Source organism: Pomacea canaliculata, linkage group LG12 (genome assembly GCF_003073045.1).
Source record: "Pomacea canaliculata isolate SZHN2017 linkage group LG12, ASM307304v1, whole genome shotgun sequence".
Classification (NCBI taxonomy): Eukaryota; Metazoa; Mollusca; class Gastropoda; order Architaenioglossa; family Ampullariidae; genus Pomacea; species Pomacea canaliculata.
The window spans coordinates 14,752,093-14,771,942 of NC_037601.1; the positions used below are offsets into that span (position 1 = coordinate 14,752,093).

A 19,850-nucleotide genomic window follows, 5' to 3' on the forward strand; every position below is an offset into this window, starting at 1 on the left:
AATCCGTTCTGGAAAGCTGTTCGTTATCCGAAATGTTCGTTATCCGAAACAATTTTTTCCATAAGAAATAAAGGAAACAGATTTAATTGGTTCCCAGACCCTGCTGACTTGCTAATATTTGAAAGTTACAGGCTATATAGGTATTTGTTTTAATGAGAACAGTTATAATGCAATATAAATGGAGTTAAATAAACATAGAAACATTAACGAAAGCATTTAAACATCAGAAAACTTGCCGTTTTGACGGCGTGGGTGGATGGAGGTGTGGGGAGGAAGGGGTGGAATTACTGCTTGGATTCCCCCTCCATGAGCACACGTGACATTATAAAATCGGGGGAGACTTCTCTTTTCGGTAGCCTTGAGGTTAAAGGACAAAACCTGTTCAGTGTCTGTTCCTTCTGTCTTTTCTGTAAAACTCTTGGGTAATACGACATCACATCTGACAGACGCATGCCACCTTCATACTTTGAAATCATTTCCTTTTTCAATTCATTTGTTGGCCGCTTCCTTGTCATTACCTCACTACTATTAATTGCTCTTAATCTTCTTTGGAGCCATGATTGAGGATTATCTTATTAAAATAAAGCACAACAATCACTAAATAAGAAGAATGCGCATAGATAAGGAACGACCGATCGTAACTGTGTCTCGAGCGCGAATGATGACATGCTGGTCGGTCACGTGAGGTTCACGTGGCTGTTCGTTATCCGAAATTTTGTTCGCTATCCGAGACAAATGTTTTGCGAAATTTTTGTTCGTTAACCGAAATATTCGCTATCCGAGGCGTTCGCTAACCGAGGTTCCACTGTAGTCGATGGTAGTAACTGTTTTAAAATGTTAAACATTCAGTAGCCTTTACCACAACATGTTTTACAAGATGAAATGGTATCAGGCTGACAATCACACTTCATTTAGTATGAAATAAGCACACACACACACACATACATATTAGCAGGGCTTCTGCTAAGGCAAAATTCTTTGGGTTCCCTGGGACCCCTTCTTCAGATTTTTAAGGGGTCCCTGTTCTTCGCCCAAATTTGAAGTGGACCCCATTGACGAAAATTGAAGGGGTCCTCGAAACTTTTAATGCGTACTGTACGCATTTTTTTTTTTTTTTTTTTGCGTAAGCAGAAGCCCTGAATATTAGTATTCATGGACACTATGCTATGGCGACGCTCAAACTAGTCAAAATTCCAATCCTTAACATTTCTTTAGAGCGTACAGACCTAGGTGCTATGAATTTTTTTGTTTTTGTGTTTGTTTTTCTTCTTGTCAAGCATTGGAGTGAGGATCTAAGTACGAGGGTGTGTTAAGGACTACTTTATTTTCTATTGTAATATAATTTATTTTGTTTTTCATGTAACCTAATTTTATTTTTATGTAATATAATTTTATCATATGTAATATAACATAAATTTAAATTTTCGTGTAACATAATTTAATTTTAATTTAACATGATTTTATTCTGTTTTATTATTATGAGAGCATGGATCAAGATGATGGTGCAGTAAAGAGACAAGCCCACATGTAGACAAAGGTTTAGGGTACTTGCGAAATTGTCACTTAAAAAAGATGATGGGTGTTCCCACCTCATACGTCTTCAATGAATGCGTCGACAGCGTTTGTCGCCGAATTCAAATTTCTTGAGGTCACGGATATGCGAGAAGTCTTTCTCTGAAAAACTAGATGGGTGTTCCCAGGTCCGTGTCTTAGAACAGTGATGTCGACAGATTGCGATGCTGACTTTCGATTCGTCCAGCGTCCCTTGGCTTTGTGTGACTCGGGTCACACACTAGAGAATAATCTGAAAAAATCTGCTGCAATCTGGAAAACCCACTCGCCCGTGGCGCCCGACAAGGAAATCGAGAAATTACTATTCGGGAGGTACATTAATGTTCCGAACATTGATTCTGTTTATTTCTTGATATTCAACCTTTGAATGGTCCTGTACATTGCTCTCGTTGTCAGATAGCTTCATCTGCTGACATGGCGTACAACACCAACTAACTCACTGTTTATTGATATATTTGAGTAGTATGCTTCAATAATACTTACACATTTACATACAAACAATTAAAATGTGGTCTTGAGAGACACTAATGTAGATACGAAGACCCATTATTATCAACATTATTAGTAAATTATTTTTAAACATTGATGTGATTTTTTTTCTCTATTGGTTGGGTGAGGCGCAATGCCAAACCTGCCAGATCCTCCCTTCTGTCGTCGAGATACACACCTGCAAACATTAGAGAGGGGTAAAATCGTGACGTTAGTACACAAAAAAACAAACTAATTAACATATGGTCCCAACTCTCCCACGACCGGAAACCTTCACAACTCAAACTAACTCATTCACTGACTTGACGTTTGTGTTCTTGACCTCTGATGCTGACCTCTTTCTATGCATTGGGATGTTTGTAAACGTGTATCTCGTTTTTCGAAAGCGGAACAAGGTGTACCTTGCACTGAGCTTGAACTTAATCATTAAAAGAAAATGTACAAAAGAAAGTGTCTACTGTGTGGGGTATGAGGCGATGAAAGGCTGGCGAAAGATGACCATTAAATTTTATGGACGCCTTGCTTTGCGAATGGATGGAATGTACTCTTGAACGACTGCATTAGCGTATGTGTGTATGTTATTTTTCCATATACGAACATTTACATATTCGCTTACATCATATCCAGTCTTTTTTAGCCTTGGTTATCTCCCCTCCCTCATTGATGTCACCGTCAACAGGTTGTCCTCCCTTGACGCAAACTGCCCAGACGGTGTCTATCCCAATGACTTCAATTAAAAGGACACAGGAGGCATCAGTGCACATCGCAAAGCCTGGGCCATGTTGCATATCAGATCCTGTCAGTCTTAAGAGCGTTTTTCTTTCCCATCTCCCTCATTAAGCCATGAAGAAGAAAACTCATTTTACAATATGTGTTTATTGTTTGGGTTTGGATACGAGGATTCCTTTCCGAAAACTGTAGATATGCGTATGCGGTATTACATGGAGTATTACATGTGTTTATTAGGAGTGGGTGGTGATGCATGTAATATTTTTCAGTTGGTAAACGTTTCGGTTTTGTGAAACGCTGTGAGCCTATCTTTCGCTGGGGAGACAACTTCTTCTTTTACATTTTTTTATTGGAAGTGCTTCCGCCTAGCAATAATGTCGCCCCATCTTGGAAAGGGGAAGTTAAAGTGGAAGCAAGGGAAGATAACTCATGCTAGTGAAAAGATCTCCGCTCATTCTGCTAGCGAATAGCGAAGCGAATAACCGTTGCCCTTAGAGAGTATGTGGAATGCATAAGTGTTCCAGCCATTGTATGTGTGAAGATGCCCGTAACTCTACTCTCCACATAGAAGACCGGGTTGAATGTGTACTGGGTGAACCTCTGTCTTTGATGGCAGGGTTTGTCGTTTACTTCGTGACCTCGATATCATTATAAATTCATGTCCACTTCCAAGAAGATCAGCGTCATCTCAGGACCGTTCTGTCAAGACACCCCACACACACACACACATATATATCAATCAATCAAGGTTAGGAAAATTACCATCTTCCTTTTGGCATGTGCTCAAAAAGTTGGCCAATCGAAATCTCGTTCCCACCAAGAAAAAATCCCCCACAAGTGCGGGACTACGGTCCAGTAAACAAGTACACGTCGAGCCCCGGAGAGGACCAGTCAGCTGTGACCCACGATACTTTCCCCGGACGTCGACAAACAGTTTGTTTCTGATCCCTGTACCTGCAGGCGCGATCTTGACCTGCCAAGTCATGAATTCACTGACCCAAATCTTCTTTTCGCGCATGTCGCGCCCAGCCGTCTGTAAACTAGGATAAGAGCAAGCGATTAAATCCAGGTATGGATGTGTACAGGTGGATTGCTGTTTGCCGAGACCAACGCTTAGCCTCTAGCGAAGTTCTCCGCTGTTAGTCTCGGCGAGCCTACACAAAGAATGTGACTAAACCGGAAGCTATGTAGTATCATGCCTCGTTTTAGTAGTTAGCTGGAAAAAATCGTCTGCCAGCAGTCCAGTAATACAAGTTTGTGATCAGGGCCGCCGAGAGCCAGCCCGGGCCCCGGGACAAACCTCTCCGGGCCCCTTGTACTTGTAATCGTAAATTATTTTCCCAGTATATAATGTATGTTTACAATTCGAATCTCAATAAGAAGAAGAAAAAAAAATCCACTGACCAAGGCCGGGCCCCCTTGACAGCCGCGGGCCCGGGTACACCAGACCCCCCTGTCCCCCCCTATCGTCAGGCCTGTTTGTGATCCAGGTCCTTGATTTGTATGTAGGTCCGTGATTGAGGGGCGTGGAAAGGTACGTATTTTGTAAGGACTTGCTCCTGCGGGTTTTTCCGTGATCTAGGACGGTGGACCACTTGCAACCAGGTGGGGAAAGCAGAGGGAGAGGGGTTGTGTTTTTGTTGTCAACGGATCAGCGAGCGCCAGCGTTTGTAGACCACCGAAGTTCGATACGGCAGGTGTGTGATCGATTGATGTAGAGGTGACTACCAGGCGCATTGATTGAAGACTAGCAGAGAAAATAAGTGCTGATTGTGTGGTGACTGCTGATAACGATGCTGTTGCGACTGCATAGTTCTGTCACTAAAGAGTCTTAGTGCCATTAGTTTTGTGAAATGTCTTATCCGTTTGCGACTATGAGTGTGAATGGGTGTGTGGATGTTTATTTTATATTTGCGATGGGTGTGTAGGTGTTTATTTTATATTTGTGATACGTTTGTATGTCGGTTTACTTGTATATGCTCATTCGTGCGTGTGGGTGGTATGTCCCACTTTCCATGTACGAATACACCAGCGAGCCAACACCCGTCAATAAAAACCAGTCGTCAAAAATAACTTAAAAAAAAATAACAGAACATTTTGTAGGAGCTGAATACATTTAAAGTATAAGCAGTGAAACTTTATCTATCTAGCGACAAAAGCTGGAAAGAAAGAAGAGAATGTTTTATGTAAAGGCTTTGAGGCCTTTCAAACAAGCGTGCAAGCTTCTTTGTATGATTTTAATGTATACATGTATAGTCTTATGCGTGTATTTATGTTTGTATGCATTGATATTTACACGTTTATCTGTGTTTACATATGTATATTTGTATGCATTCACGGACGTATGCTTTACATGTGTATTTGTATCCATGTGTTCGTGTTCGTATGTTCATGTGCGGGTGTATGCATGTTTGCTTACATGCATATGTGTATGTTTGTATTTATGCATATTTCTTTATGTGCGTATTATATTTGTGTGTATGCGTACATATGTGCAAATAAACTTCCTGTTAAAAATAGAGGAGGAATATAGATAAAATAGCCAAAGCCGAAAGTTCATACCATCATTTGAATTCCTCAATTTTTAACAAATTTTTTTCGAATGTGTCTTTCCCTGAAAAATGGTTCAGTGAAGTTAAAACAATCTGCAAACATAGACTTATGAAGGTTGAAAAAGTACACACATTGCTGACTATATATATATATATCTGAGATAAGCAGTTTGAGTAATGGAATGCGTTAACTTTAAAAGCAAGTGAATTTTCTTGCCGAGTCTGCAACTGTAAATCAAATTACATATTTCTTTAAAGAAAGTGCAAAGAACATTTGTTCATCGACATGGAAGGACTGTTTACCTGCTCTTTGGACCTAGAATTGCTTTTATTATCCATTGTTTTGTTTCTTTTATAAATATGAGCTAGAAGTATTGCCTAATTCAATGTTATGAAATAAAACATGGAACAGATATGCATCGAAGATTTTCGAAACCGTTAAACCCCGTGAAGGTTAACCCTGGGACGTAAATAGCTTTAATAAATAATAATTGCAACTCTAGTTTGAAGCAACAATTCCTTTCTTTGCGTGTTGCCCCCACCCACACATCCTTTTTTTAAATCGGTGAGTAGGCCTAATATATATCAGGTAGCACTCAGAAGGCGTGTTGTTCAGATGTCCACAAACGAGGCGCCGTTGTTGTTGTTTAGGCTTTCAGTCACATGTGTTTTGTTTTGCTGGTGCTATGACAGCTTCACTAAAGCCCTGCATGCAATAAATAGACCCTCCCCCACCAAAAAAAAAAAAAAAAATTAATAACCGAGAAAGTTGGCGAGAGCTGCTGGTGATGTCATCCATGACCAGGCTAGAAGAAGGACTAATGATAATGATAATGATAATGATAATGATAATGATTTGTCTTAGCTTTGCTGTTTGCTTCCTCTGCTGCGAGATTTTCACAAAACTAGACTGTGCTCGAAGGGATACAAGCAGGAAAATTATCGTTAACATTTTAATTAACCAAACTCTCCATCAAAGACTTTTCGATCTAGCAGCGTCCTGACATCTCCATTAACAACCGCCCGATCAGAATAAATTACTTGGACATGTAGAGAACGATGCGACTGTTGCCACCGCAAATTTCCATGGAAGCATAAGTAATATATAGATTTTTAAAGTAGATTGCTTGCTTGCTTTTTTCTTCCTTCCATTCTTTTATTCGCTTCCTTAGGTCCTTTTTGTGCTGTTGCTTTCCTTTCTTGTTTTTTCTTTTTTCGCAGATTTTTTATGCAACGAAGGCTTTGACTATCTCCCCTCCCCCTCCTCGCCTTAATTAAGATATTCATTTGAACACTGATATCCAGGATGAACAACAACAAAAAAAATAAAGTAGCCGCGTGCACACGCACACACACACATGCACGTTGCTCCCGTTCATCAACCTACATCACACCCCAACGGACGACGCAATTCACAGCTTTGCCTTTGTCCAGGTCATGGTCATGGCCCCGTCCCGGGTCTAGACCGAGCACACGTCTCCGTTCCCCGTTACGGATCTGTTACAATCAACAACCATAGCGCGCGACATCGAGCGTTGGATTTTTTTAAGGTCACGTGACGTCTGCGTCATTCCTGATCTTCTAGATGCGAGAATTAATCCTTTTTTTCGAATAAGATGAACGACAAAGATAATTTCAGCTTTACGACTGAGGCAGAGTCCCCGGTCCCGTCATAAAGAGAGAACTCGCGATGTTGTGCTTGGGTTGACCTTTGAGTATTAACATCTCGGTTTGTTGTTACAGCAGCATGTACCCCGGTCTCTCGAAACCCGGCGTCGACATTTTATGGTTATGTGCAGCAGTTTTTACAGTTCTTTTTTCTCGCTGCTGATAAAAGAAATGGCTCGTATTCCCTAAATATCTCTGAAGGTCTCTGCATGGAGTTATCCTGTCCAGTGATGGTACATGATAACAAGTGACTGGGTCACGAATATGTAACATTTTGTTGGAAATCTTTGAGATCAATTATATGCGGCCATGACCTCATGTAATAATGGACAACAAATAATGTAAAAAGTTTCTAAGAAAAAAGGGAATTGGGATGATTCTCTCATAATCTGTAAAATCTAGAGAGACATCAGCAAGTGTACATGAACAGAGGTCACGGAGCTACATTTACCTACTTAAATGTAGATCCATGCATCACATACTTCATTATGTTCCAAGTGGTTCAATCAGAAAATTGGTGTGTTCACAATTAACCAAACACTACCTCTCATTGTCACTTTGATTTAACAACCGAAGCCGGTCTCCTTGCATCTTCTTTACGAAACAACCGCCTGATCAGAATAAGTTGCTTGAACATGAATGTGAGACTAAGCTGTTGCCACCCCAAACTTGGAAACAGGTAATTGTAGAACTATTTATTAGACTGCTTGGTTGTTGTGCCAGCTCCTTTCTTCCATTCCTTGAGCATTTCAATGGGTATATCATGCACTGGCATCCTAACCCGGCCCCGAGGAACATCAGTTGATACCAGTGTTGTTCAGCAAGTCGATCGCCTCCGTCAGTCGACCCAACTGTTAAATGGGTACGTGACTATCCTAAATGATTAGAGGAGCTATGACAGAGAGGAAGAGTAGATGGGCAATGCCCTCACAAACATTTTTTCAATGACCTCGAGAAAAATGTGCAGTCTCTAACAGTCTTCAACAGTCTCCCTTACATCGAAATAAGTTGATAAGACTATAAGAGTGGATGTGTCTCGTATACCAAACCGTTTCTTTCTTTCTGAAGTCACTCGAGCATAGTTGAAATACCTATCACGACTATCACAGGGGTCTGATGCTGTCATCGCATTAACCAACCAAACAGTCTGCTCTGTGTCTTTTCTTTACACGCAGTTTAAACGTAGATTAACTGACCTTCATCAAACTGAGGTTAAAGGTCATTAAGTGGGAACCGATTTCCAGCATCTATAATCGCGTGAAAAATCCGTGGGGCTGAACGAGGGCCGAAAAAGCAGTTTTCTATTTTAATTTAAAATAAATTACCATTCTTTCATTATCTGACACGCTTTGTTGAATTATTTTTCTGCTGGTAAGCTGTTTTCTTTATCTGATTAACCGGATTTTGTTTCCAGTATTGCCTACTACTCTGTCTATTGGTTCACAGTTACAGTCTGTGTTTATCTTTCATTGTTAAAGAGTAATCAAGTTGAACTCTGTTCATTTATTAATCAGTTCCAAATTTGGAATTCTGTATAAGTTTAAGATCTTTTTGTTTTTGTTGTCCCCTAGGACTTTTTAATTTGCGGAGGAACTTAAACCCAGTCGTGTGCTAAAGAATTTTTTCCAGAAAAGTCAGTAGAGAGAGAGAGGATGAGACAAGAGAGAGAGAGGTTAATACTAAAATTCTGATCCCTTGCCTGTGTGCGTGCTTACTTCAGATAAATGAAGTGCGATTCGTTCACTCAAACCAGAAAACTGCGCATAAACTCGCCCTACTAAAAATTTACCTGACGTGTGTATAAAGGATATCCGGGATATAGCCGAGGCTCGTTAATGTTCATTTCTTATACTTTTCTGGGGTTTGAGGATAGGGTAAGTTTATCTCCACATTCATCACTGGTGAAAGGACGCACGAGGGAGAAAAAAGGTCTACCTGCCTCGGTCTAAGCGGGTATCTGTCTACCGTTTCTCGGTTATCAGAAGACAACAATACTAAATCGAAAGCTGAACCTTCTCTGCCGTTGCCAGGTCACCATAAGCTCTCGAACATCAGGGAGGAAGGGGAGGAAGAACCCCCTTTTTCAAATTAAGATATTAAAGATAAAAGACCTAATACCTCAGTGACCGAAGTGGCAGTGGACAGTATAGGAGACTGGCTGGATTAGATGGATGGCTTTAGTTCATTAACATTATTTAAATTCTTTGTTGATTAGCAAAGCTATTGAGATTAAATATGGGTGTTTTGTTGTTGCTGCTGTTGTATTTTAGGGAACCACATTTATAAACATTTACCACGTGAAACGGACAGTGATAAAACTGTCATGGGAACATGGCCGTATTTGATTACGTATCGAGGACGTACCGATCACGTACCATGCCAAGGACATCAAGGTAGGAGGAGGCAGATGTCTGGCAGCAAGAATTTTAAACATCAGCACGATGAAGTTGTAGTTTATATTTTAAAGATATATATATCACCACGAATATTTCCTAGACAGCGGTGTTGGAATTTACACAGCTGGAACACTTTCTTCTGACCTTGACGTTTGTGTTGCCAAATCCTTTCCCGGAAGTTTTCACCCTGTTATCTGTACCAAGAAAAAAGACTGGGATGGGACGGACTTTTTTTACGAATAGGAAAAGGCGCTGTGGAATGAGCGGGTGTGTCTGTGAATGAATAGGAAAGGACGGACAACCCATAGGGATTGTGGGTGGGGTGTCTGGGGGGTGGGTGTTCCTCGCTGTGACGGTGTAAAAAAAGTTCACACCTAACCCTGGCAGACATTTTTCCCACGTGACCAGCTCTTGATTTGTGTAATGCTCAGACAATTAAGTATTCTGTCGTGTTTCTTTGCTTCGTTGAGAAGGGTCTGCCTGAATACATTTAGACCATGAATGCTCTTCGTGCAAGTTGATAAATTTTCCCACCCACACCGAGGACATTTGTCATACGCAGTTTGATGTCAGGCAGCGCGGATAATCTATACCGACATACGCCGCGTGACGCCATTTGGTTAACCACAACGTATGTACGACGTAGGTCGCATAAGATTATAATGGGGTTTGATTTCCTATTGCCTGGTGACGCAGAAACCGTTGTAGCAAGGTTGCATATACATGTTATGTCTTCTTGTTCCTATTCGCCCCCAGTGGAGCATAGGACCACAACCACACCCCGCCATCGGACCCGGTTCTGGGCATCCCTTTCCAGTGGGGACCCTGTCATGCCAGCTGTCTCCGCCTCTCTGTCGACTGATCTCCTCTATGTCTGTCTTGGTCTCCCAACCCTGCGCCTCCCCTGTAGGTTCCATCCCAAAGCTTGCCTTGTTATACATATTATGTACATAATAAACGATAATGATAATAAATGTCCGTGTGGAAGTCCACTTTCTGAGGTTTGCACAACTACGAAAACTAACAATTCATTTGTCGTAACGTGCCTCCGTTGTTTAAAGGACTATGTTGCTGATTTCTTTCTATGATGTTTGTTGGTTTGTTCCTCGAGAGCGAAAAGGTTGTGTAGAAAAATGTGTTCTAGTTATTTTGCAGATTTACTAGCAGCAGCATACAGTGATTCATTCAATCTGCTTTTTATGACAATGTTAAAGCGTTTATAGAATGATCTACTTCACAGAATTTAGGAATATTCGCCCTCTCTCTCACACACACACACTCTTTCACCCACTCCAGACACTGAACACAGTCTACATTGTGGGAAACTAATCTATGTTCTTAATATTTTACGGAACCACACAACTACATCCCTCGATTCATTCGTTCATTCAGTCTGTCATTTGTGGCTGAAGATACGTGTGTGCAAGAGCGTTTCAACAATCAAGCATTAGCGCCAAGTCCGGACAAATAAAAAAGCCATGACGAAACAGATTCGTGAAAATGTAAAACATGTGAGATGCTGCACCCGTCCTCAAAATGCAGACATTGCGACCTACCACCAAGCAGCGAGCCACTCAATCTGACAATCTAACCACTTAAGTTTCCCAGAGAGGAATGACTAACATTTACAGAAGGTTTATAGAGTTAACACGGCATGTGTAGTTAACTTCATCCACTCCACGTCAGCAAGAATTTGCTCGACCTACGGAGCTGGTGAACTTGATCCGGGTGCAATAACCCGACAGATCACTGAGACTTATTAACATCACCTTGGGGCGGATGTTTACCAACTCTGCAACATGTCCATTACACTTTTGTTTAATCCTAAATGAGCTTGAACCTGCCTTGTGCATACTTCAGGTGTGATAATAAGCGAACGGTCCCGACATGCATGGCTGTCAACAGGAACGGCACTCCTGAGTTCGTGGAAACACGACTCCGACACCTGTACTGCACGTCAGCTCAGGGGAAAAAAGGGCTCACTTTAAAAATATATAAAAACATAGGGTCGCCAGTAGTGTTCCCACATTTGCATCGTTGTAACAGGGCGACTCCCAAAGGTCAACGCCTTGTCGGAACTGCGTCACGCTTGACGCGGAAACACTCATATCCGAAGTGACTGGTCATCAACGATGCGAGTTTCTAAGTAGAATCTCCCACTTTCCTTTAAATGAACTAGTGAGCAAAAGAAAGATAAATCACGCGGGACGCAGACGATAACAAGTGTCCAAGTGTGCCAACGCCTATTGGCAAGGGTCGGAGATGCGGGGAATTCCCTAGTGACGTCAGCCACGCGCTGCGTTGCGTCATTCTAGCCGCCAACCTTGAACAACGAAGCGCTCCTCGTGAGAACTTGACTATGAAGTGTGCAGCAGTGTCAGCACGTGTGACATGGGTGACTGCAGCTACCCGTGTGTAGGAGTGGAAAGTAGGTTTCTCCCCAAACAAAAGTTACAGAACCAAAACACGAGTTACGATTCCCCTACTCCCTCTTACAGAGTGTGCGCGCGCTGAATGAAACGCTGGAGAAAACTGGAGCAGATCGCTGTATTCACAAGATTTTCTCTATCGTTGTGGTCATCGCCGATCCCCTTTCCGGTCTGATCAGTAAGAAATTAGAAACCCATTTTTTTCCACCGTTAAGACGACCTGCTCATATAAAATGTAATATGAAAGGTCAAGACATGCATGCTGCCTTTATCGCCAACAACTTTTATGGAGAATTTCTCCCCCACTCTCCAACACAAACTTTTTTAAGTCTCTGAAAGGGAATTATAGATATAATGGATGAATTATTTGGCCTTTTATAAAAAAAATTATTTAAAAGGCCCAAGTAATTAATACATTAGTGAATGTAATTTGACACATATATTGCATCATGCGCACACAATGCAAAGACCCTAACAAAACGTAGAAATGTGATCACTAATCTTTTAAAGGACTGTCCTGGAGGCCAAGCTGTCGACTTCAGCTTCTTTTCCCAATAAAACCTAGCTGGTGAGAATGCTGTTATGGAGCCAATTCGAATAACACCCAATTAAACATTACAGATTGCAATGTTGGTCATTCAAGTCCACAGTGTGAAAACTATAGCAGGATCTATAGCTGGCAAGTAATTTTTCAGCACCTAGACATTATCCTTCCCCACAAGCTTCATGTTTGATTTGAAACCTGGCAGCATAATCATGAGTAGAGATCCCTTCCCAGGACTTGCTTATCTGTAGTCTCTGCAGGTATAGCTGTGGACTCTGTACAAGACAAGGCCCTCTAGATTTCAGACAATTTTTTAAGTCTGTGCCCTATTTCAATTTTAGGACTCTTCAATGTGCCTCTAACCCTGGGAAAATGTTACCACCGTTTCATAACTGTAAGCATGGTGCTTCATTTTCAGCCTGTAGTAAAAGCATGCAGGTAATGTTCAATTATAATTTAAGTGTTATTTATTATTCCATCTATACAGTTGCAATCAGTTTTAATAACAACTCACCCCTTGATTAAAATGGCATGACACATATTTGTACTGCATGATAGTTTTGTCTCACTCTTAAAACTGTCTGTTATAGATGGTTTTCACCAATATTTGTATACTTTACTAATAAATGATTTTGTTCACATAACTCGTGAACTTATCTGATGTTGTTAAATGTTTGTACTAGTTACGTGAATAACACAAACAAACCACATGCCAGCACTAAGACAACAGCAGAAAAACAAAAGGTGCATCACTATTCTTGTCATTGTCTATTTTTTTTGAGAAGGCAAGAAACTTACACAGATTGTAGAACAAACATTTATAAAAGGAAGACAATCATTTTAAAGAACTAAATTCCTCACAATGGTGTTTAATCTCTTTTTGAAAAGTGTAGGAATAGGTGGAAAATCTTAACACAATCTTTGCTATTTCATTCCAGTGGCTCTCCAAATACCACAAGCCTAAAACTAAAAACCTGAATAACACAAACCACAAGTAGAACTTAGTAGTTCTCCCCATTCTATGATGTTGATAAAATAATTCTCACTTTACTGCATTTTTCGGCTGATAAATCCAACTTCTTTTCTTTATATGCATAGCCTTAATTTCCTTGGCCACTAGACTCTTCTGCTTTTAGCAGCATCAACTGTTTTCATTCATGCACTAACAGAATATTCTGTCACACCCAATCATCACAGTCTATGCTGACCCCTCTGCAAGTTCAAACCTCAGGTTTCAGGTGTTTCCACTGATGTCTACCAAATCGCATATTCTGGATGCGCGTTTTTAGCCATGATGGGATGTACCCAGCATGAGGATAGATGTTAGGGTACTTGGGTTCTACAGTGGGCTGAAATGGGTCTGTTTTCTTGAGGTGTTCCTTGAGCACTTCTTCTTGTATGTCTTTCACATCACGATAGCGATCTAGGTACCTTAATAGCATAAAAAATACACTTATTACAACAATGAAAATAAAGAAAGACACTAAAACATTACATAAAAGTCAATCTTTCATTTCAGCTACAAAAACAAGCAGACAATAGATAAAAGTTCACTTCATACTGCTAAATACTACCTAAGCACTAATAAAAAATTCATGTTACCAAAATTATCAAGGAAAGAAATAACTTAAGCTATAGCAGTTCAAGGGAGGCAATAAGCTCTGCAGAGAAATGCATGTAATTATAGGGTATTATATTTCTTTTCGAAAATTGCAAACACAGAACCACAGTTACGCAGGAAGAATTATAATACTTGCAAGGAGTTCTTTTCACTTAACTTACAAGTTAAAAGGCTGTTTGTGTGGGTATCTTTTCTGCTGTGGATGGTAGTTGGGTGGGCGAATAAATTCATAGGAAGGTTCTGGAATTCCTGAAATCAGTTTTATTAAAGAAACGTGTTTACTTACTAAATATCTAGTAAACATCAATGAAAAGTGAGCATCATTTGTACAAAATGATCTATATCTGCATATATGTAAAAGACATTACTCTGAGGGGGGGAAAAAGCAAACAGCCAATAAATCCCTCCACAGAGAAACAACCATGTATAGACTATGTTCAGACTGTGTATTACACTATAATCTAAATCTACTGATTTCAAACTCTAACATGATGAAAGTAAGTAAAATCTATTAATAATAAAGAACTTCTTTCTAAATGCCATCAAAATTTCTATGCCATATGCTGGCTTGACATGCTTGAAAAAAAAAATAAAATAAAGCAATCAAAAGGATGGAGTTCCAACAGTTTTAACTAAAGGTGTAAAGTAAAAAATTTGGGGCAAATGTTTTGATCATGCAGCAACTACATGCAGCATAGCACAAACTGTTTTGTTTCACGTGCATGGCATACCAATTCCAAATGATCTAACGATCTTCACCTGTTCTAGACATTCATCACTTACCCAACACATCATGAAATATTGACCGTACAGAAGAGTCCCAGCGACTTTGAAAGAATGCAAGTCCAGCTGGTGTAATGTTATCCTGATGCTGCCTATAAAATTCTAGTGTGCTGAAGGTTCGTTCTTGAAGAGACATGCTGCAAAAAAATAAATTAAAATAACCAAACAAGAAAATCTGGAAAACATAGTAAGGCTGAACATAAATGAATGATGCTAAGGTGCTGCTTGTTTCCTGTCTTTAATGCTAATTCCTGACTTGGATTTTGGATGAAAGTGTCTCTCATGATATTTTTCCCAGCATTCTTGGCAAAAAGATTGTCTTCTTGAACCATTTTCAACCAATGAAAGCTCTCATACTGGAACTTGCTCCCAGTAAAAAAATAGCAGGATAGTTTTGCAAGCTCATCAATAGCACACTGCCACAGGCTCATGGGTATCTTGTTTTCACCATGCAGTTTTTTTTAGGACCTTCAGGACAGACTGCAATAGCTACATTATAGTGTTTTCAAGCTAAATATTTTTTTTTAAATTTTAACATTCCCTTGTTCACATACCTATCAGATTTCTTGAATTTGCTGAAGTCCATCTTGCCATTCTGTTTGTAGAGAACAAAGATATACCGTAAATACCCAACTCCTCGGACTGGAAATGGCTGCAGGTAGTCACAGACAGTCTCTCCCTTGTCAATTTGGCTGCCTGGAATGTTGCCCCTAAAATAAGTCACCACAATATTTTAATATTGAATGAAGCGTTTCGTCTGAACAAACAATCCATTTCCAAACTTTTCTAGTCAGCATTTTTCAGAGTACATTAACTATTTAATTCTAATATGGTGACCAACCAAATGAAGTGACTGAAAAAAACTGAGATAATCACAGCAAATAAGATGCTATCTTATTGGTCCCCAGATGTCAAGGCAAGAAAGTGTTCTTCTAAGTATCTTGAAAGAGCTAAAGTAATTAAACCAAATTCAGAATAAATCTACCAGAATGAAAAGTCATAACTCTTCTTCATTCTTGCTTGTATCCCATGGAGAAACTGCTATTTAAAAAGCAAGATTAGGTGAAGATATTTAAACTGCCATAAAATCCACAACACATCTGGCCTATTTCTCATGCCACTGGAAGATGTTCATCAAGTACAATGAAGAACACCATACTGAAAATATACTGTGAAATAGGAATTCATTTTTGAGACAAAAGTAACACTAAATACTTACACAAACCAGTGAAGACATTCTTTGTCATTGTGCTGCAAATTACCATCTGGACATGACATGATCAGTGTCCACAGAGTCTCCGCATCACTTTTATAGTCTATAAAGGGATGCACAGCTGCCTGTTCCAAGAAAATTAGATCACCAATGCTTGCAGAAAAATCGTCTACTCTATTTATAGAGTCAATTATTAACCACTATGAATAACACAACTGTTACTAAAACAAAAATTTTCTATAAAATATAATTATAAAACAAAGGGATGGGAGGTTCTGGAAGGGGTAGTGTGGAACTGGTTTTTAACACTCAACTAGCAGTAAAAGGTATATCGTGGCAAAGGAACGGTCCTGTAAACATATGCAGAGAGAGAACAACGTGCACAAGACAAGATCTGAACCCAGGAGAGCTAACCTTCACTGTAGTGGTGACAGGTGCTTACTGCTGTGTTATCAAATTACCCCAGATATGAAGAGCTATTACAGAAAATAGTAAATGTAATAGAAGCACTATATACAGACTTTCACTGCCATGTAGCAGCAGCAAGACAAGAGGAATCCATTGAACACTTACATCTGTACAATTGATAACAAAGAAGTAGAGGCCAAGAATTTACATACCGAACAAGATGCAAACAGACTCATCAAAGCTAATCAAGCCTTTTCCACTCTAAAAGAAATTCCAAAGATGAAAGCCCTAAAGAAGAAGACAAAATTAAGAATTTTCAACGTCCTTTCAGTCTTACTCTATGGAAGTAAGTTCTGGAAGATATCAGCAAAAAATCTGGCAGAAACTAGAGACCTTTCAAACCAAATATCTAAGGAAAACTTTCAAAATATTCTGGCCTAACACAATCACTAATGAAGAAATCCTTACAAAGGCCAGCTTCACAATTATGACAACCATAATCCATAAAAGAAGATGGAAATGGCTTTGGCATGTGTGCAGAATGAAACCTTAGGCATCACCCAAAATAGCCCTTCATGGGACAGCTGATGACATGAGAAAGCATGTTCAGCCAAAAAAAATATGCCGAAGGTCAGTATAGAGAGAAATAAAGGACCAGAAACTGTCTTAAAACAGCACGGGTAAACTTGCTGCGGACAAAAATGGAGGTTTCTAGTGGATGCTTTATGTACCACCTTAGGTACAAAAAGTAATATGGATAGCCATCAAATAGACGATTATCAAGTAATGGAGTGAACAAGTTACTCAGCAGCTGTGGATTTCAAATGGATCAAAGCATTACTGACATGAAAAATGAAATGCTAGACCATAAAATTGTTTACCACTTATATTGCAACATTCTACTAAAGTGATGTGTTGTGAACAGCTTATAAAATTTAATAAATGGCAAACTGTCACTCACACTGTAACCTTGCATAAAGTGGAAAATATATCCCTTTGCAATAAAAAAAAGGGGACAAAATCTTACTAATAACAAAGAGGGTCCTCACCTCTGCAGGGGGTATTTTATTTCCATAGTACACTGGTGTTACAAACTCTTCATCGTAATCATAGCAAACAGTTAGTGGATTTGTGTTGTAGAAAAAGGCACTGCCAAACAAATCATCAAAAATGCCATAATGCTCAGCAATGGTCCGGAGATGAGAAGGACCTTTCTCATTCTGCCATTTTTCTTTCACAGTTTCCAGATCAAGCTTTACTGCAGAAAGGGAAAATAATGGAAAACATGGTTAAAATTTAACAACCAACAAAATTATTTCTAATGCTGACAAACAGTAAAATCGAAAAAATTTTCATGGCTAAAACATCATTACATTTCAAGAATGTGCACATATATGATAAACTAAGCTTCCTAACAGCATTACAAATTACTGCACAGTTGAAAAAGATTAAATAAGACAACAGCTAGCTTTGTTCTTAAAATCTTAAAAGATGATTGTTTCAACTCTTATACGCATACAATTTACATTCTGGTACCATTTAGCAGATAACAATTGATTTATCCAAATGAAGTTTTCTGGCACAAGTAGTTTTTAAGTAAATCAACTCTCCTGCCCACGCCTCCACTCAGTTTTAAAGAAGAAAAATAATACTTTACATAACTTAACAAAAAGGTTATATATATCATGAAACTGTATAAATCTATTGCTGTAAGTGTAAAATAAACTAATGTCAGCCTTGGTGGTAGTAGCCAAGCAGCCACATTGAATAGAACCTACAATGTCTAAGCCGAGCAGCTGACTCTAGAGAGGTTTTAGACTTGATCCACTGCTGCAGTTTTTTAGCATCATTACTTCTGTCACCCGAATTTTTTCCCAAAGGGAAGCCAATGTTTATGGCTCTGTCTAGTTCAGGGTCTTTGGCATTCAACTCTGAAACAAACAGCATATTTTTTCAAATATATATTTTTTTTATTACATATAAAATGTTATTTAACATTATTTTAACAAAAGACACCAAAATATGAAAAAATTTTATTTCTTTATTTAATTAAATATAAATATTTTATTTCCTAATAAATAAACTTGAAGCAAAAACTAAAATTTTACTTATTACATTCTGTGTAAAGTTTAAGGTGAGGTAATGTTCACAGGAACAGGGAACAGTAAGTTCGTGGATCAGTGTCTGCGACATATTAATTATATAATGCACAGCAGATAGTTGTGTTGTGAGAGCACAACATATAAATCACAAAATGCACAGCAAACAGTTGAGTGATTAGAGCAATGGTGTCTGAAACCCGAGGCACACCGGTTCAACACAAGCTTGGCCCCAGCAGTCAGGAATGGGCACCTGACTCCATAGAGGGTTGGGGAGGATAGGCACAGCCCTCACATAAAAGCTGGCTCTGAAAAAATTCAGATCTCTAACACCTCATATCCCAGTGACCTGAAAAGATTAGGGACAACTTTGTGTGCATCTAGTGATGAGAGTCAAAAACAAACAGGAACTTCCAATCCAACTTCAAGGAGAGAACATCCTGGAAATAAACCCCTTCACATATCTGGGAAGCATAGTCAACAAGGACTGTGGAGCAGATGATGACATCAAAAGCCACATCAACAAGGCTAGGTATGCTTTCAATAGCCTACGCCCCATCTGGAACTCCCGAACATTAACCTTTCATAGTAAGACCCGTATCTTCAACACCAATTTCTATTAGAAACACTGTGATTTCTGTAACAACATTTCTCTAGTTTTTAATTTTTCTTTTCTGCATTATCTGCTTTTATAATGTCTGTTATTTTATGTCAAACACAATGCCTCTACTCATATATTGCGACAAGTAATAAGTGTATAAGGATAGCAACCTCGGCACCTGCTTATATTCCTTTTCTTCAAACCCATGCCATTAAGAGTTCATATTAGTAAATGCATCCATACATTTTGTGTGCAGGTGCGTGTGTACAAATACAACTTCAGTGAGGTTTTTTATTATTATTATTTAAATATTAATTTAATTTAATATTATTATTATTCAATAGTAAACCATTACAGATATACTGAATCAAGTATTTATAGTGTCCTTCCTCAGCCTTTGAATGCCTGACCCGTGTTTGAATCTGCAAATATTAAAGCGTTACCATCTAGGCGCTGTTGGAATGTTTTAGCCTCCTCTGGCCACTTTCCTCTGAAAATTGATTTGTGGCGGTTTCTTCTCGGTTGAACTGAAAGTATGCAACGACACTGCAACAACGCCTGCTTCGCAACTTTGCAGGCAACGTTAGCGGACACGGCCATGTTCGTGTCGTTAATAAAAAATGCGAAATCATGGTCTCAAAGCTATGCAACTTGCTCAGTAACATAGCAATTTAATCAAGTAAATAACAATTATTTTAATTGAATCTTTTCTAAATTTTATAGAAATAATCATCCATGTGTCTGAT

General features: G+C 39.2%; 1 protein-coding gene across 1 annotated transcript; it reads right to left on the reverse strand.

Annotated features, from left to right (window-relative positions):
* Positions 1–13,124: 13,124 nt before the first annotated feature.
* Positions 13,125–19,732, reverse strand: LOC112577204 (39S ribosomal protein L38, mitochondrial-like). Its single transcript, XM_025260216.1, has 8 exons — positions 19,548–19,732; positions 18,183–18,335; positions 17,454–17,662; positions 16,003–16,121; positions 15,338–15,493; positions 14,784–14,920; positions 14,162–14,249; positions 13,125–13,810 (listed from the first exon to the last, which is right to left on the reverse strand). Exons 1-8 carry the CDS (start codon positions 19,702–19,704, stop codon positions 13,600–13,602), a joined length of 1,230 nt encoding a protein of 409 aa, XP_025116001.1. The 5' UTR covers positions 19,705–19,732; the 3' UTR covers positions 13,125–13,599.
* Positions 19,733–19,850: the final 118 nt, after the last annotated feature.

Bases quoted from the DNA above. Each gene is read 5' to 3' on its own strand.
- LOC112577204 (XM_025260216.1), bottom strand. From the start codon at position 19,704: ATGGCCGTGTCCGCTAACGTTGCCTGCAAAGTTGCGAAGCAGGCGTTG. The intron at 18,336-19,547 runs GTAACGCTTTAA...TGTTTGTTTCAG, and splicing joins ATTCCAACAGCGCCTAGATG to AGTTGAATGCCAAAGACCCT. The intron at 15,494-16,002 runs GTAAGTATTTAG...GACTTATTTTAG, and splicing joins GAATGTCTTCACTGGTTTGT to GGGCAACATTCCAGGCAGCC.